At 36.3% G+C, this 19265-nt stretch overlaps 1 protein-coding gene across 2 annotated transcripts in view; it reads left to right on the forward strand.

The window, feature by feature from the left end:
* Positions 1-18796, forward strand: part of KLHL2 (kelch-like family member 2) — a 185102-nt gene extending 166306 nt beyond the window's left edge. Inside the window, exons 9-15 of one of the 2 annotated variants that reach the window (XM_006896654.1) lie at positions 2588-2705; positions 9466-9663; positions 10161-10262; positions 11651-11779; positions 12587-12727; positions 16503-16646; positions 17682-18787. In XM_006896654.1, coding sequence (XP_006896716.1) covers positions 2588-2705; positions 9466-9663; positions 10161-10262; positions 11651-11779; positions 12587-12727; positions 16503-16646; positions 17682-17710 — 861 coding nt within the window. In that variant the 3' untranslated portion in view covers positions 17711-18787. Of the gene's footprint in view, positions 1-2587; positions 2706-9465; positions 9664-10160; positions 10263-11650; positions 11780-12586; positions 12728-16502; positions 16647-17681 lie in introns of both variants that reach the window. The other variant, XM_006896655.1, reaches the window with a different exon arrangement.
* The last annotated feature ends 469 nt before the right edge of the window (positions 18797-19265 follow it).

Genomic DNA, 19265 nt, shown 5'->3' on the forward strand with positions numbered 1-19265 from the left:
ATTTTACAGATATTTAGTGGATGAAGGAACTGAAATGTTGTTGTTGCCAGGTGCTGTTAAGTCTAGTACAACTCATAGCGACCCTATCCTAGCCATCCTCACCATCTCTGACTTACTTGAGCCCATTGCTGCAGTCACTGTGTCAGTTCTACTGGTTTGAGGGTCCTCCTCCCTTTCACCACACCTCAGAATTTCAAGCATGATTTCCTATCCTAGTAACATGCACAAATTGTGTGAGATAAGGCTTTACCATCTTTGCCTCCAAGCAGCACTCTGGCTGTATACCTTCTCCAAGACATATCTGTTTATTCTTTTGACAGTCCATGAGATATTCGGTAATCTTCTCCAACGCCACAGTTCAAAGACATCAGTTTTTCTTCTGTTGTTCTTATTCATTGCCAGGCTCTCACCAGCATAGTAAGTGATTGAAAAGAAACCATGGGCTGAATCAGGTGCACCTTAGCTGAAATGTAAAAAGAGTATGTACTATGTAAGCATGAGAAATTAATCTTTCTTTCATTTTTATTTATTTATTTACTTGCTTAATATGCACTTGGCCTACATTTCAGCATGTCGTGTTAGCAAACTTTGAGATGACCTGGCCCCTACTTAGGGTAACTCTAATGGTGGAAATGGATTGTTTTGATTCATAAGGCTTTTTCTGGCTGATATTTGGAATAAGATTGACAGACTTTTCTTTCTAGTTAAACTTCGTATGGAAGCTTTGCTTGAACCTGTTCAATCTCATAGTAACACCAAGACTGTACAAAATGAATTGGCCTTAAACATGAGTCTTACTCATGGATGTCTATTAATGGGAGTGTACTCATAGAAGACAAGAATTCAACCACTAACCTATCTCTGCTTCTGTTTAGTAAAGGACTAATATTACTGCCATTCTCTGTATTTTCTTTTCTTTCCTCAAAGTATATGTAGGAACTTTTACATGGAAAATACGAGGGTCATACTTTCAAAATTACGAAATCCATGAATATCTATTTCTCATAGGTATTCTTGAAGGTTTATCTTCTGAGATAGTTCTTTAATTGCTCATTATCAGATACATCATCCTGAGCCTTTTTTTAACTGTTGTGTAGCTGATAGTTTAGAATTTTTAAATTGAAATTTTTAATTTTGTAAAAATCCATAGGTAAAATATTGACCTTACCACAGTATATTCTTCTTTGGTTTTACAACTTTAAAGCCCATCCTTTTTTTTTCTTCTTCCTTTTGCTGGTGAGAAGGGTGGGTACCTGTAGATTTTCCTTGTGAATTCTTCCTTTGATTCACTTTCATTCAGTAGTCTACTGCACACCTAACAATTACTATGTTTGATCTGTGCTAATCCTCTTCTTAAAATTTTCAGTGTTCTTTTCACTCCACAGTTACTGAGTTGGGAAATAGATTTCTTTTTGGAAGGTTTGGATTTGCTGTGATTCAATGTGGGTTCTTATGTACCCATCTTTAAGTTCTAGTTTAGGTAGATCATTGTTCAAGCTAGATTACAAACTTTGCCTTTTTGTTTGTTTGAGTTATTCCTTATTTCCCCCCTGTTTTTTCTGTCACCAGTTCGTCTTTCCCCCAAGATTTTTGCTATTTTGTTTTCCCATGTGAAATATTATTAACATTTATGGCCTGATTGAATATATGTGTTTTTAGTGTTGCTATATGTATGCAGAAGACAAATACTTTGGTGTATAAATGACATCCATCTTGCAAGATCTTTGATTAGATTCAAACCTGTAACTTTCAATAAATTATGGGAAATTTTCTTTTTTTTATAAACAGTAGAATTAATGAACTATTTATTCTAACTTTTTAGTTACATATAATTGTAAGCTATTTTTTAATTGCTTCATGTCTCTTGTCACTTCACGATTAACATATCTTAGGTACGACACTGTTTGGTACAGATACAGAGGACACTTTAGTAAATAATTTTTAGGTTGAGTTGAATTGATTAAACTTAAAGGCATAATTTATTCTAAACCCTCAGCTATTGTGTTATATGCTCTTTATTATTTCCATTATCTTCATTAGACTGTTTTATTTGTGGAACTCTAAGGGAGGTCTCTTGAGATCAAAGAATCTCTTTTCTTGTGAATTCCAACATAGTCCTCTATTTTCACTAGGTTTCCCCTCCCTCCATTTCTTTTATCTTTTTTAATACTTTACTGTTTATTTCACCTCAACTACCTATTAATATAAATTTCATTTTTGTCTGTTCTCTTAGTTGGTAAAAATCTAATTTCTAGTCATTGTAATACCAGGATCTCATTTAAAATTAGTATTGAGTCTTACTTTGAGTCTTGCTGACTACCTTCTGTTTTTTGGCTTAAATTCTGCTTTCACTTGAAGGATAAGAAACTTAGTTTCTCACATCCTTATTTTTTTTACTAAACGTGCTAACTAATAACATGTTCTCCATTTGCTGAAGTTTATTAAAAGTTGGCGTAATGATAGTTTTCCCCAGCTCGTCCAACCATCATCATCCCAACATTCTCTTAACTAATGTCTTTTAAGACATTTTACATTCCTGGCTAAGAAAGTCATTTGATCAAGTGTCTACATGTGTCTACCCTTCCAGTTGATGGTGGTCGTTGGAGGCCAAGCCCCAAAGGCTATCAGAAGTGTGGAATGCTATGACTTTAAAGAAGAAAGATGGCACCAGGTAGCGGAATTACCTTCCAGGAGGTGCAGAGCAGGTAAGCATGATGCAGTAAGGTCAGTTCCTTTCTGAAAAATCATTGGGAGCACTTCTCTGAGATAAAACCATTTTTGTAGAATGAGTATAAAGATCCAGGAGGAGTGGGAGAGGCTGGAAGCAGAGGGATGTAGAGGTTCACGGGGAGGGGAGATTAATCATGGGGTTGTGCAACTTGATGGGTGAGGGAAATGGGAAGAATTTGTTTGAATTTGTATTCAAATTTTGTAAATAAACTAATAGGAAAAAAAGGTAAAAAAAATCATAAAACTATTGTTTAAAATAACTGTGTAATTAAATGATTATTCAGAAACTTACAGTATAAACTTACTTAAGACATTGATGGGAATAGTTGTATTTGTTTTTGACCTTGAGTATTTTTCTGATTTTCTTTGTATAAGGTGGAAGAATAGAAATTTGGTGAAATCCCCGCCCCTATTGTGTTGAAACGAGCTTAATGTGATGAGTTTTTCTCTTTTTCCTAATTGACTGCTAAAATGTTGAGAATTCTTTAATTTGAAACCCTTTGTTCAAGAAGATTCCTGATTCAAGCACATATAAGTGACAGTTGCTTTCATTGAAACATTTCATATAGTGTGCTTTTTATGACAGATGTTATTTAGCCAAATCAAGAATCAGCAGAGAAAGTTGCAAACTCAATAGATATTTCTTGAGACCTAAACTTTAATCCACATTTCTATTAATTAATTTTAAAGCAAAATTATTGGTTAGCTTAGTGATAAGGAATTGCACTACCAACTTAAAGGTACCTCAGTTGAAATCCAGTAGCTGTCCCACAGGAGAAAGGTCAGCATTCTTCTCATGAGCTGTATATTATTGTGTGCCTCTGAAAACCTACTGGAGGGTCAGTTTTGAGTCAGTTGGTTACTCCGCGGTACACAATAACAACATAACCAAATCAATTATATGTGTAATTGGCCATTTCTCTATTAATTTATCAAAAGTTACCTCAATTTTGTAGCCTTTGTAGTCTGTTTTAATCTGGATGTGGTATATAATTGAAGAATATTAGAATTCTTAATCTGGCCTTTCTGACGGTGACCTCTGCATGCCAACATGCCTCTTGCAAAGGATCTCTTTCATTCCTCTCCAGAAGAAGAGAAGAGGAGACACAAGAATAAGCACCTGGTCAGAGTCCAAATTCCTATTTCAAGGATGTGAAATGTCCAGGATGTTATAAAATCACCACAGTTTTCAGCCATGCACAAACAGTAGTTTTGTGTGTTGGATGTTCCTTCAGACGGAAGCAGCATTAAGAAAAACATGCTGAATCAAGATGAATGGAAAATTATCTCAGTAAACAATTTTGGATAAAAAAATTATTAATCTGATGCTATTACAAATAATACTACAATAAATTTCCTTTATTTACATTATTCTCTACATATTAAACATACAAGTATATATATTTAAAACACTACTTTTAAAAAAATTGTGAGATATATATATATATATATATATATATATATATATATGTTGTTGTTTTGTGCTGTTGAGTCACCTGTGGCTCATAGCGACTCTATGTACAACAGACAGCCCTAAACCCTCCCTTATCCTGTGCCAATCTCAATGTCTCTGACACACCAACCCCATTACCCCAGTCACTGAATCAATCCATCTCATCCAGGGTCTTCCTCTCCTGCGCTGTCCCTCCATCCTCCCAAGCATGATGTCCCTCTCCAGGACTGGTCCCTCCTTAGAACACATTTGAAGTGTGTTAGACGAAGCCTCAGAATCCTTGCCTCCAAGGAGCTGCCCGGTTTCACCCTCTCCAGGACAAACCCATTCATTTTCTTAGCAGTCCATGTTATAGTCAATACTCTTCTCAACACCACAGCTCAAAGGCATCAATTCTTCTCATCCCTAGTCATTGTTCAGCTCTCTCATGTATAGCTAGGGATTGGAAAGACCATGGCATTTATCAGGCAGACCTTAGTCTCCAGACTGACATTGCTGCACTTCAGTAGTTTAGAGAGGTCTCTAACCACAGACTTTCCATCGCAATACGTTTTTTTCATTTCCTGGCTGCTGGTGCCAAGAGTGTTGACTATGGAGCCGAGCAAACTGAAGCTGTGAATAATCTCAGTCTCTTCACCATCCATCATGATGCTGCCAATTGGCCCAGTGGTGAGAATCTTTGTTTTCTTGATATTGAGCCTCAATCCATACAGAAGATTACAGTCCCTAACCTTCCATAGCAAGCGCTTCAGGTCCTCTTCAGTTTCAGCAAGCAGGGTTGTGTCATCTGCATAATGCAGATTGTTGCTGAGTCTTCCTCCAATCCTGGTGCCACGTTTCTCCTCATACAGCCCAGCCTCCCAGATAATCTGCTCAGCATAAAGATTGAAAAGATATGGAGATAGGACACATCCCTGGTATACACCCTTCCCAGTATTGAACCACGCAGTGTTTCTTTGCTCTGTTCTGACGACTGCCTCCTGCTCCAAGTATAGGTTTTGCATTAGCACGATCAAGTGATCTGGGATGCAAACATACGCTATTTTGTATTTATGCACTTGTCTCATATATTCATGAATATTTAGGTATAAACTATGCAGTTAGCAAGTCTGTCAGTGCCATTTTTCCCCACAATATATGACCATTTTATGTCTCTGATGTTGGTAATTTTTGTACATTTCCTACCTTTCAAAATATTATTATAAACTGAATTTTCCACAGTATAGTGTAAACATAGGAGACTCTTGTACCTTAACAGTAAGAGGTGGCACTGCCAGTCCAAAATAGTTGATTAGAATCCACCAGTTGCTTCATGAAAGATAGGCAATCTCTTCCTTTGCAATTTACAGCCTCTGAACCTGCTGGAACGTCTACTCTGAGGCAATTCTGACTCAAGTGCACATAACAACAAATAGTATAAGTATAATTTTTATATGTACTATGAGGCCAAAATTTATTGCAGTGGTCTGAAACCAAGCCTGTATCTTTGAGGTATGCTTATATATCTATTTAATTTTTTTCATATATATATTTTAAATTTATGTATACATGAAAACTGCAAGTTTAGTTTTAAGTAGTTAGAAAATACTGTCACACTAAACTTGTAAATACGTATTTATAAAGACCAAGATTCAAAAATGGTACTTGAATTTATTTTCCTACAAGGTTTGTTTTTATTATTCACATAAATGACTTGTGGTTATACTACTATCCCAAGTAATCTTTTCCAAGTGATTTGGGAAATTTTCCAGGTGATTATTGTCACAGCAGAATTCTCAGATTCTTAGGATGCAGTCACTCAGGTAATGTTTGGAATATGTTTATTCAGGATCATGGATGAGTATCACCCTTGTTGTTTGGTGTTATCCAGTTGAGTAAGATTCATAGCACCTACAACCAGGAGAAGATAAAATAGATGAATGGGATCTTCTAAGAATCAAATCCCCATGCACATCCAAAAACTTTTCCAACAGGGTGAAAGGGGAGCCACCTACTGGGAAAAAGTATTTGGTAATGACATATCAGATAAGGGACTTATATCCAGAATTTATAAAATACTTGAGCACCACAATAAGATAAAGGTAAACAATCCAGTTGAAAAATGGGGACAGGATATGAACAGACACTTCACCGAAGAAGACATTCAGATGGCTAACAAGCACGTGAAGAAATGTTCAAAATCCCTTGCTCTAAGAGAGATGCAAATCAAAACAACTGTGAGATATCATCTCACCCCAGTCAGAATAGCAAAATTTAACAGAACAACAAGCAACAAATGCTGGAGAGGTTGTGGAGAAACTGGAACCCTTATTCACTGTTGGTGGGAGTGTAAAATGGTGCAACTACTGTGGAAAGCGGTATGGCGCTTTCTCAAAAAGTTGCAAATAGAGATACCATTTGACCCAGCAATTCCACTACTGGAAATATACCCCAAAGTGACCATAGCTGACAGCCAAGCCAATATACACACACCCATGTTTATTATGGCTTTGTTCACAGTAGCAAGGAGTTGGAAACAACCTAAGTGCCCATCAACAAATGAATGGATAGAGAAGCTGTGGTATATTCACACAATGGAATACTATGCCGCGTTGAAAAACAAGGAACTCATGCAATATTATTCAAAATGGGTGACCCTGGAGAACATTATGCTGAGTGAAGTATCTCAGTCACAAAAGGACAAATGCTGCAGTGGGGCCACTGTTGTAAAACAGGGCTGACCTCGGGGTTGAGGGGGAGACTGAGAAAGATGGGTTCGATAATGCATACTGCATTGAAACAGATGAGGGAGAAAACGGTTTAAAAGGGATATGTTATTAGGTATTTTTGTCATGACAGGAGTCCAGAGTGGAGGCTACATAGTGGAGTGGACCTGGGGGGAGGGACTGTAAAACAGTGAAAGAATTTTTCTTTTACTTTTCCAACAAGGTAGTATAGTAGGGGGGAGGGTTGGGCGGGGAGAAAAGTGCAGCAGTGAATGAATGGAAATCCAAAGTCTGTAAATTTTCGTTGAAATTAATAATAAATTTTAAAAAAAAGAAAAGAAGGGAAAAAAAAAAGACTGATAGCACCCCCATGAACAAACAACAGATCTGAACCCTGTCCTGTCCTATGCCTTCCTCACAATCTCTTACACACGTTAGCCTATTGCTGCAGTCATTGTGTCAGTCCACCTGGTTGAAGGTCTTTCTGTCCTACGCTGTCCCTCCACCTTTCTAATAATGATATTCCTTTCCAAGGAATTAAGTCTCCTGGCAACATGTCCAAAGTATGTGAGATGAAGCTTTAACATCTTTCACTTAAAGGGCCATTCAGACTGTACCTTCTCTAAGACTTTATCTGTTTGTTCTTTTGGCAGTCCCTGGCATACTCAATACTCTGCTCCAACACCACTTTTCAAGGGCATCAGTTCTGTCATTCTTCCCTGCATATGCCCTGTATTTCAGAAGGTCCTAGCCTTTGGAATAATGTAGTTAACATTTTTTTTTTAATTGTAAGCCAGGAAATCGAAAGATAAATTGTATTGGGAAAGTCTGCTATCAGGGACATATCCAGAGTACTGAAGGGCAGTGATTTCAGTCTGGAGACCAAGGGACACCTGATCCAGGCCATGGTCTTCGTAATTACATGTTAAGCATTAAAAAGCTGAACACTGACTAGGGATGAAAGAAGGAGAATTGATGCCTTATGAGCGGTGGTACAGAAGAGTGTTGAATATACCATCGACTGCCAAGAGAATAAACAAGTTTGTCCTAGAGAGGATGAAACCAGACTGCTCCTTGGAGGCAAGGATTCTGAAGCTTGTCGTCTAGTATACTTTGAACATGTTGTCAACAAGTCCTTTGAGAGGGATGCCATGCTTGGGTGGATGGAGGGACCCCACAGGAAGACCCTCGTGAGATAGATTGACTCAGTGACTGACTTAATGAGGTTAAGTGTGTCAGAGACAATAAAGTTGGCTCAGGGTAGAGCAGGGTTCAGAGCTTTTGTACATAGGGTTGCTATAAGTCATAAGCGACTCGATAGCACGTAACAGCAACAACAATTTTTAACAAAGTTTACAGAAAGTTGGGTTTTCATTCATTCATTCATTCATTCATTCATTGTTGTATTTTCCTCCCACTTCTTTTCTCCTCCCCAAGTCCACTTTGCAGTACACCTCTTGTTCCAGATTGTTGTCTCATTCACATTTTTAAGTCCTCCTAAAGCACTTGGAGAAATGCTCAGTAGTATAGTCTGGGGAATTGTCTTTTCACCCTTGAAGACAAGATCGCATACACTGTTCAAATTATCTGGCTATTCAGAGTCACCACCAACTCTGAGAGAGAAAAATGAGAACTATCTTGTTGCTGTTTTGTTTGTTGGTTATTCTTAGGTGCCATAGAGTCAAGTCCAACGCATAGTATCCCCATGAACAATAGACCTGAATTTTGCAGAAATCCTAGGGAGGGTCAATTTGAGGTTTGAATCCCTACAGTGAGTTTTTGGGTTCTAGTACTTGCATATGTCTAGGGCTTACGGCGCCATCTGCTGGTCAGATGTCTTATTCTATTTCTCTCCCTGATCCTTCATTCCATGTGTGGATTCATGTGAGACCACCTGGATGTCTACAGAGATTTTTTTTTCCCCCCTGGAGCCCACAGGCTGGGCCCTAGATCCACCTGATCAAGAGATTGCTCTTACTTACCAGTATGATATTTCTTCTGGGGTCACTTTACCACACTACTAGAATGTGTCTGATATGTTGATCTTGGTGTACTCTTTTGGGTAATTCTCCATCATTTTTACCATAGGCCAGTTCAGGGAGCTGGGTCTGTAGCATCCAAAGGTGGTTACCCTGCCTCCTCTCCTCAAGTCTTGCTTCCATTTTACAGAAGTCCTCTAGGAAGACTGGAACTATCTCCTCCAAGGCTTTTGAGCATTTTAAGAATTTAAAGGAAAATTTTAGTAGCTACATACTGTTTCTGAGCTCTGGTGGTCTAGTGGCAAGAAGTTGTGCTGTAATCCCAAAGGCCACCAGCGGCTCTAAAGGAGAAGGATGGGCAATCTCCTTCCGTGCAATTAACTGCCTCTGAAAACCCACCAGAGGGTCAGCGATGGGTCAGTTCCAGCTCAGCGGTACACAACAACATGCACTGTTTGTTCATGCCTGTTTAATCAGGATCCTTTCAAGAGTAACTTACATTGATTAATTGTGTGCTTACTGGAAATCTGTCTTTAGGTAGTGGTTGGTAGTTCTATGTCATATTCATGTTTAAGTGCTGTGTGTGTTCCTTTTACAGGGATGGTGTACATGGCTGGGCTCGTTTTTGCTGTCGGTGGTTTTAATGGCTCATTAAGAGTCCGCACTGTAGATTCCTATGACCCTGTGAAGGATCAGTGGACCAGTGTTGCTAACATGCGAGACCGGAGAAGTACTCTGGGAGCTGCTGTGTTAAATGGATTGTTATATGCTGTGGGAGGTTTTGATGGAAGTACAGGTAATTTACTACCCCCTTTGCCCACCTATATTGTTCTTAAAGCTAACACAGTAATAGCTATGTTTATGGAAAAGATTTTAGTAAGATTAGGAGATATTTGAGTATTTTTAACAGTTAAAGATAAGTCTTTAATTTGCATTTAATTTTTATTCCTCTGAGATTGTCTTTATTGATTTGCATGAAGAATTTTTTATTCCTCTGAGATTATCTTTATTGATACAGGAATCATAACTATGTTCATAGCCATCAATATCTGTCATCCCACCAGCTTTAAGAATTTAATGAAAAGTCAGTAGCTTGGGAGGAGCCCTCTAGAAAAGATGTTAGCCTATTTATCATACAGTTGAAATGTTTATATACCACTAATTTCTTCTTTCAGTTTTAGCCCAATTTAACATACCTGAAGTGTTTCACTTTAATAAAATATGTACATGTAACAAAAGAATAATTAAGCCTTTTTTAGAGGAGGAAATAAAGAATACTGTGCTTTATTATAGGCCTGTCATCTGTGGAGGCATATAACATAAAGTCTAATGAGTGGTTTCACGTCGCACCAATGAACACAAGGAGGAGCAGTGTTGGTGTGGGGGTTGTTGGAGGTAGGTTGGTGCTGACAGTTCTTTCTGGTACACAGTTTCAGGTACATGTGTTTTCTTAATTGTTGAGAATAAGTTCTTCCAATAATCTAAACACTAATGTTCTAAGTGGGGAAACAAATTAAAAAAGAAATAGTGACTTTTTTACAAATATTTTTGAAAGTAGTTAATCCATGTGAATTTACCTAGATAACTTGTGGCTCAGTGCCTAAGTGTCCAACTGCTAACTTATTAAGAGGGTGATGATTTGAACCCATCTGATACTCTTGTATATGTGTGTGCACATGCATCCCAGGTAAAATTGCAACAGATTTAACACATTGTTAAGGAAAATAAATCAGATGACATATATGCCATCTGAAGAAGGACTGTATATAGAAGGATGATTTACCTCTGTGTGTGTGTGTGTGTGTGTGTGTGTGTGTGTTTATATCTTCTACTCTGTCCCCCAAATAGAATTCAAGGAGGGTCTAAGTATTATAGTTTTGGTGTGATTTTTATATTGGTTTCGCATATTAGTGAGTTCCTACTTCCTGTCTACCATAGGTATAATTCCCTGTACTTTTTTAGAAACAGCTTTATTGATATTTAATTCACATATCCTACACTTCATCTCTTTAAAATACACAATTCGTTAACTTTTAGTCAGAGAGTGGTACATCCATCACACAGTCAATTTTAAAATATTATTACTTTAATTTAACCCTGTTCGCCCTACCTTTCACTCCAATTCTGTCGGCTTTTCCAGCCATGTTATTATTATGTCCCATCAAGTCACAACCAATTTATAGCTGATCCTCTAACAAGTTTTCAGAAGCAGTAAATCTCAGGAGAGGAAATTGCCTGCCTTTATCCCACAGAGCGGCTGGTGCCTTTGAAATGCTTGCTTCAGATTGGCAGCACAGCTTCTTAACACTTAACCAGCACTCCTAATTTACACTCCGTCTCTATGGATTTTCATTTTTTTGGCATTCCATTTAAGTGGAATCATACAATGTGTAGTTTTTTTCTGACTGATTTTTCATTTTGCACTAAAATTCCATTGTATCCCTGTACTAACTATCCTCCCCTACTAAAACAAGTTAAATTTGTCTTCTAGGATATGATCCTAATAATGTTGCCAAAAAGGTAGTGACTGTACTTTCTGTTCTATCAGATTATTGATGAAAATGCAGAATTAATATCCTCCTATCTATACTGCAGATCCTCATAATTTGACCTGATCACTCCATCTGTCTTCATTAGTTCTTAATATAGTTTACCAATATCAGTAATATTTTAAGAGGAAACTTGCTATCAGTCAGATTTTGCTATTGAACTTTATAAACAAATGTATGATTTGAAAATACAATTTCTTGTCAACACGGCATTCTTTGTGATTCCTTGTTTAGGTTTGCTGTATGCTGTAGGAGGTTATGATGGAGCTTCACGGCAGTGTCTTAGCACAGTAGAATGCTATAATTCTACAACAAATGAGTGGACCTATATAGCAGAAATGAGTACTAGACGGAGTGGAGCAGGTGAGTATGCAGTTGAAGCAAGAAACTAATAGGAATACTTTAAAAAAGTAAAAATTACTCATTGGCTTCTCTGAAAATACATGCTGATTTTGTTCATTTTGTTAGCTGTCTTTTGAATTATGCTGCATTTAAAATTATACTTTATAAAATTTAATTTCTAAGTCTTTTATAGAAAATTTTCTGTTTCATATTTTCTGTTTGGGTGCAGTCTTTTTTAGTTTTTTTGTTTTGTTTTTAGGGCTTATTAGGGAACTTAAGATCAATTCTTTTTTTGAAACTTTTAGGTTTTTAATATGTTGTGCTTTTTATCATTTCTTTTTCCAAAAAGATTCTACTCAATGACTTTTTTCTTAGTATCCCACCTACATATTATTTATACTGTATTTGCCTAAACCCAAACCAACTCCATTGCTGTAGAGTCTATTCTGAATCAAGTGACCCCTGAAGATAAAGCAGAACTGCTCAGTGGGGTCCGGAAGGCTGTACTCTTTACACAAGTGTTTTGCTACATCTTATTCCTACAGAGCACTTTGTGAGTTTGAACTCTGACATTTCCATTCATATTTACTCAACTACTGAGCCACTAGGATTCCGTATTTTGTTTGACAGGACTCTTTTTCCTCCCTCTAGACTGATAGTTGTTGTTTGTCAGATCTTTTCATCTCTGTTTCTTAAATTGTGTGTTTTAATATTAACTTATTATGAATCATCTAAAAAGCTTTACCTACTACTAATTTGAATAAACCTTAATATGTTAGGAATTTTTCTCCCTTTTGCTTTACTATAGTTTGCTTTCTTGTGTATTAGGTGTTGGTGTATTAAACAACTTATTATATGCTGTTGGAGGTCATGATGGCCCCTTAGTACGAAAAAGTGTTGAAGTATATGATCCCACTACCAATGGATGGAGGCAGGTTGCAGACATGAACATGTGTAGAAGAAATGCAGGTATCTGACTTTGTTTAAGATTGAGAAATTTATGCTAAATTTTACTTGATGTTTTACTAGTATTATTGTGTATTTCTAAGAATTTATGTAAATCAAATAGGTGGACAAGTGTCCAAGGAAGTATACAAGGTGAATCCTGTTCTTTATACCATCTTTTAAAAAGAAGAAAAAAAATAGAGGTAAATATTCATCAATAAAAAAGTGATTAAATTATAGTATTGTTATGCGTTCAGCAATTAAAAGTTAAGTAGATTTGTATTTGTACATGGAGAGATGTCCCCAGCATATTGTAAGGAAGGGTGAGTGGATAATGAAATCACATGAATGGTGTAAGCCACTTTGGATATAGAAAGAAGGGTCTGGGTATATATGTATGGAAAAAAGAAGAGTGGAGATAAAAATTTTAATGGAAGTTGCTCTTTGTTTATTGAATTAGAGGTCATCTTTTTTTATTTATATTTTTCTGGATGTTTGGAATTTTTGTGAGAAATTAGTTATTTTAACATTCTAATAAGTAATAATATTCTTCTTTTAAAGAAGATGTAATTTTTCCCATCCTCCCTACTCCCTCAATTTATGGATGAATGATAGTGTTGAAAATACTAGTAAGGTGGACTCTTTTTTGAAAGTATATATAAGATCTATTTATAATCGGTTTTGTATGTACTTTGCAAATTTTTTAAAATTTTATTTTGTTTTGTTTTGTTTTTATTCTACTCTCCCTCAGTTCTCATCTGTTAACCCTCCAAAATTGATTCTTTCTGCTTAAACCATTTTTTCGTTTTCTTATATACATGATCTTATAATTGTGTTTTTGTGACTGATTTATGCCTTTCAGCATAATTTATTTTAATTTTATCCATTTTGTGCAGTATTTTGCTAATTCTTGCTCATTTTTTAGTGATGCATAAAGGAAAATATAAATGTTAACCATTTGTGTAAGAACTAAAATTAAGAACAGTTTTTACTTTCTACCAGTATATGAAGAGGGAGCGCTGGTAACATAGTGGTAAGGAATTAAACTGCCAACCCAAAGGTGGAAATTCAAATCCACCAGCTATTCCATGGGAAAAGAATGGTCAGTTTGTTGGTTGTTAGGTGTCGTCAAGTCAAGTACAACTCATAGTGACCCTGTGAACAACAGATCTAAACCCTATCCTATCCTGTGCCATCCTCATAATCTGTGACACACTGGATCCCATTGGTGTGGTCACTTTGTCAATCTACCTGGTTTGCTTCCTGTCCTTCACCATACCTCCAGCTTTCCAAGTATAATGTCTTTCTCCAAAGTGTTGCCTCTCCCATAAATATGCACAAAGAATGTGAGACCAAATTTCACCATCCTTGCCTCCAAGGAGCACTCTGGCTGTACCTTCTTTAAGAAATACCTGTTTTGGCAGTCCGTAGGATATTCAGAACTCTTCTCCAACACAACAGTACAAAGGCATTTTTTTTCTTTTCTTTTATCCTTATTCATTGTCAGGCTCTTGGCAGCATAGCAAGCAGAAATCATGATCTGAATCAGGTTTATCTTAGTCCTCAAACTAACATCATTGTCCCTCAGTAATTTGGAGAGGTCCCTGACTACAAACTTTTCCAGTGCAGTATGTCTTCTGATTTCATGACTGCTGGTACCAAGGGTTTTGATTATGAACCCAAGTAAGATGAAGTTGTTAACAGTTTCGAACTTTTCTCCATCTGCCATCAGTGCAATAGTGAAAATTTTGTATTCTTGACATTGAGATGCAGTCCATATTGATGGCTCCACGGTTTCAGATCCTCCTCACTATCAGCAGTCAAGGTTGTGTCATCTTCATACCAAAGGTTATTTAGTCTTTCTCCAATCCTGGTGTCACGTTCGCTTTTCCATTTATAGCCCTGAAAACCCACTGGAGGTTTAAATGACCACTGGAGGGTCATTTATAAATTGGTTTGGACTAGATGGCATAGAACAACAACAATATGAAGGCGCTTAGGCAGCTGGCTGTTCAGACCTACCACTGCTCCAAGGGAGAAAGAAAGAAGTCTCCTCTTGGTGATTTATAGCCTCTGAAAATCTGGATTGTCAGCTAGGTTCTGACTCGATAGCAGTGAGAGACTAATATGTGAGATTCTGGTGGTGTAGTTCATTGGAAGGTGTATTGCTAACCCATTAGCCACCTCCTTTGGCATCTCTAATCCATCAACAGCTCTTTGAAACAAGATGGGCAACCTCCTCCTGTGCAGAGAACCACCCCAGAAACCCAGTGGAGAGTCAGCTGTGCGTTGGTTCCCACTCATCAGCAATGAGAGGTTTTGTTTCTTTTTTTTTTTTTAACTAATACTTGCCTTTAGAGCTTCCACAAAGCTGAGCTCTTTGGAAGAGTTAATAAACTTGTTTGACCTTTAACTACTTTTTGGTATCTTTTTTTTTCTTCTCTTTTTATGAAGTCAGGATGAAAATAATTTTTAATTTATGAAGTAAGTTTTTCATGAAGAGTGAATGAAATTATGAATCTATAAAACAACTACTGCATAACTAACACAGCATGGGAACTTAGAAAGCCAGAAGAAAGTTTGTGTTTTTTTAACTGTAGTTCGACATTTTACTGTGTTTAGCATAACAAATTACAACTAGCATTGAGAAGAATGAGAATCCCAGAACCCCTAAATACGCTCATATGAAACCTATACCTAGACCAAAAAGTAGTTGTCTGAACGGAGCAGAGGAATCCGGTGTGGTTTAAAATCGGAAAGAGTGTGTGTCAGGGTATATCCTTCCTCCATACCTATTCAATCTCTACTCAGTGTTAAGCAAACAATTTGAGAAGCTGGTCTCTATGAAGAGGAATGTGACATCTCAAATGAAGGGAGACTCATCAACAACTGCGTTATGCAGGCGCAATCTTCCTTGTTGTGAGGAGAACTTAAAACATTTGCTACAAAAGATCAAAGATTATATCTCAATGTCAGGAAGACAAAAATCTTACCACTGGATCAATAAGCAATATCATGATAGATAGAGGAAAGATTGAAATCGTTAACAATTTTATTGTCCTTGAATCCACAGTCAACCACCCGCTGGTTCCAGACTACATTGGGAAAGTCTGCTGCCAAGGGCCTCTCCAAATTACTTAAGAGCAGTTATGTCAGTTTGAAGACTAAAATGTGGTTAATTCAGACCAAAGTCTTTTAAGTGACTTAGTATGCATGTGAGAGCTGGACAGTGATTAAGGATGATGGAAGAATTGATGCCTTTTGAGCTGTGTTGTTAGAGTATTGAATATTTCATAGACTGCCAAAAGAACAAACAGATGTAACTTGGAGAGGGTACAGTCAGAATGCTCTTTAGAGGCAAAGGATACGAAGACAAAGCTTCATATCACATACTTTGTGCATGTTGCTTGGAGAGGCTATTCCTTAGAGAGAGACATGCTTTGAAAGGTGGAGGGTCAGCGAGAGAGGAAGACTTCAGTGAGGTGGATTGACAGTGAATGCAGCAGTGGGCTCAAGTGTGTCAGAAACGACAAGGATGGCACAGGGTAGGACAGAGTTCAGATCTGTTGTTTATAGGGTCTCTGTGAGTTGTGCTCCACTCAGTGTCACCTAACAACAATAAACTTGGAATTGGTATCACACTGTCATATAGAAATGGAATTCTTTATATGTTCACCTCTTTTTTTTGGCCTTGTTTCAAGGTAATAAATATCTTGGGATCATTTCACAAGACATGTACAGAACCATTAATATTCAATTTGTTAAAATTTTTGTTTTCCTCTCTGAAATTTTTTTAAAGGCGTTTGTGCAGTTAATGGGCTGCTGTATGTTGTTGGAGGAGATGATGGCTCGTGTAACTTGGCATCGGTGGAATATTATAACCCAACAACCGATAAATGGACAGTTGTCTCTTCTTGTATGAGCACAGGGAGAAGTTATGCAGGTAACGTTTGTCTGCTTTTCTTAGACCTCCATTATAAAACAAAGTAGATGATTATACATTAAAAAAATGTCTTACTATATGGAAAAATATTTTATAAAAGTATATTTTATATCTTGCCCTTAAAAAATTAATATTGTACAGTATTTTAAAATTAAGTACATGTCTTTTGTCACTCTGTAGTGCCTTTTATTCAGAATATCCAGAATTTGTACTGGAAAAATATATGGTAAAATTTGGTATGGCTATAATTTGCTTGCAATACAATGGAACTCACTCTGTAGCAAGACCGATTACATAAAGAGATGAAAAATTTGGCCCTTATAACATCTTCCTTTACTTCATGAACTACTATTAGAGTGAGGCTGTGTAATAACATCTTTCTTAAATTAAACGAACTTAAAATATGACTTATTTATGACTAGCTGAATGTCATGTTTAGCCTAGTCTCTTAGTAAGAGAAATAGTAATACTCTAATAATTAAAAAATTCAACCTAGATTGTTTTTTTTAATTAAGCATTTATTATGGACAATTTTTCCTTCTAATTGGAATTTCTTTCATGGAGAAAAGTTGATAAAATAGTAGAGGAAAAAGGTTTATACTAATTAACCATTACTGTTGTTGGTGCATCATTTCAAACCACCCGTAGAAGAGCTGTATATGTTGTAGGATCCCAGAATAGCACGAGTTAGTGTTCAGTCACTGTTTAAAGTATGCAGTCTGATTAATTTTGACATGTTTATCTATCACTGAAACCATTACACAACATATAAAATAATGAATTATCCATCATCATGAGAAGTTTCCTTGTATCCTTTTGAGTACTAGGTAAATTTTAATATTTTGTGAGTAAAATTACTTTCCCTAAATATATAGGACAAAAGACTGATTCTGGGTTAAGTAGCTAACTAAACAGATTTCATTGATTCAGATGGAAATTATAGTAGTATTAAGGTTTAAGGTAGAGACTGTAAAGCATATTAAAATGTGTTCCGTCCCTATGACATCTATTGTATTTCTTCATTTCTTTGTTCAGGAGTCACAGTTATTGATAAACCATTATGAGCCTACAGGGCATTTTCTGCATATTCCAACATGAGAAATAAGTCTTCAGCAAGTCTTTCTGAAGTGACTAAGAATCTAGCACTTCTCCACTTACAGCTGCACTTTAAGTCTCAGCAGAAGATAAGATCGTCTGCCTTTATAGGCCTCAGATACTGAAGATTATTTTTGGTAGAAGCACTGTGTAAGCTTTTTCTGCAGTGAGCAGCAGCTGACTGAATTTTAAGACACCTGGACTGCAGTACTTAGTCTGTAGTCTTTAGACAACAGTTGCTTTCTTAAGGCTGGTTCTTATCAATCTTGAATGACTATGGATTATTTTGTGGAAAAAGATAATGTGTGTTCTTGTAAAAATAAATTTTATCTTTATTCCTTCTCCTGAATATCTGTATACCCAAGAACTGAAAATCTTGGAACAGGTATTAAAATCTATATATGTATACAAACTAGTTGAGGGATAAAACTGTTTGCTTTTATAAAACATATTTGATTACATGAGTATCATAAATTGTGTGCATATAAATGTGTGTCTATATGCTTTCCTTTAAGTATATTTGAAAAGATGTTTGAAACTTGATTATACTATTTATAATTGGCACAGTATTTGAATTATGCCAGTACTACATTGTAAAACAGAGTTGTATTTTTTGATATTTAACAATGCTTAACACTTTAATTGTCACTGCTGAGGAATGAACATGGTATAACACACTTGAATAAGTGTGATGCCAAACTTTTTTAATATAAATTATGCTTATTTATTATTTTCTTTAGTTTAATCTTGGTCATGTTTTGGTGTGTATTTTAAATTTTCTTCTTAAAGTGACACATTGGCATGAACATTATTGCAGGTTTTTGATGAATATAATGAATGTATTGGAGCTCAATTGAATTTGCATGGTCTTAAGAATTTTCTCTGTGTGTAAAATATAGCTGCTATTAACAGAAGAGAGAACTTTCTGTGAGTAGCCATGTGTGTTGAACAGATATAATTTCTTTGAGATGTTCAATTAATCTCACTTTAAAAATGACCAAAACATGTCTTTATCGAATTATCTTTGAATAAAAGTTTGTATATTATTTGTTTCATGGTGTCCTTGATTTTTTTTTTAATTTGCTGTTGAGAAAGTGCCTGTTCAATTTTTCTGCTTTGCATCAACTAATTTTCCCTATATATAGTTTTGGTTTGTAGTTGAAGGAGTCTGTAAAAATATAGACTGTTAATCAGTAACTCAAGTTACTAAAATTCTTCTCCAAGGAGGAGATTGATGAAAGGTCTACAAATGACTGATGAAATTGTTCCACTCTCCGAAAAATTGTAGAACACAGTTGAAGATAAAACAGATTGCATTTGACCAAAAAGAAAGTCAAAGAAAGAAATGTTCTACTTTAAACTCAGATAAACATTGATACCAGAAAAAAAGAAGGAGGAACTAAGAGTAGAAGAGGAGAGTAAAGAGTTCATGTGCTGGACACAGAAGAGAAGGAAGGAGGTGATGGGATACTCAGGTGATTTATCAGAAGAGGACTTTAAAAGGTTAAACATGGATCAGTTCTT

The sequence above is a fragment of the Elephantulus edwardii genome, unplaced genomic scaffold, assembly GCF_000299155.1.
Source record: "Elephantulus edwardii isolate Elephantulus edwardi_28Jun2011 unplaced genomic scaffold, EleEdw1.0 scaffold00188, whole genome shotgun sequence".
NCBI classification, from domain to species: Eukaryota; Metazoa; Chordata; class Mammalia; order Macroscelidea; family Macroscelididae; genus Elephantulus; species Elephantulus edwardii.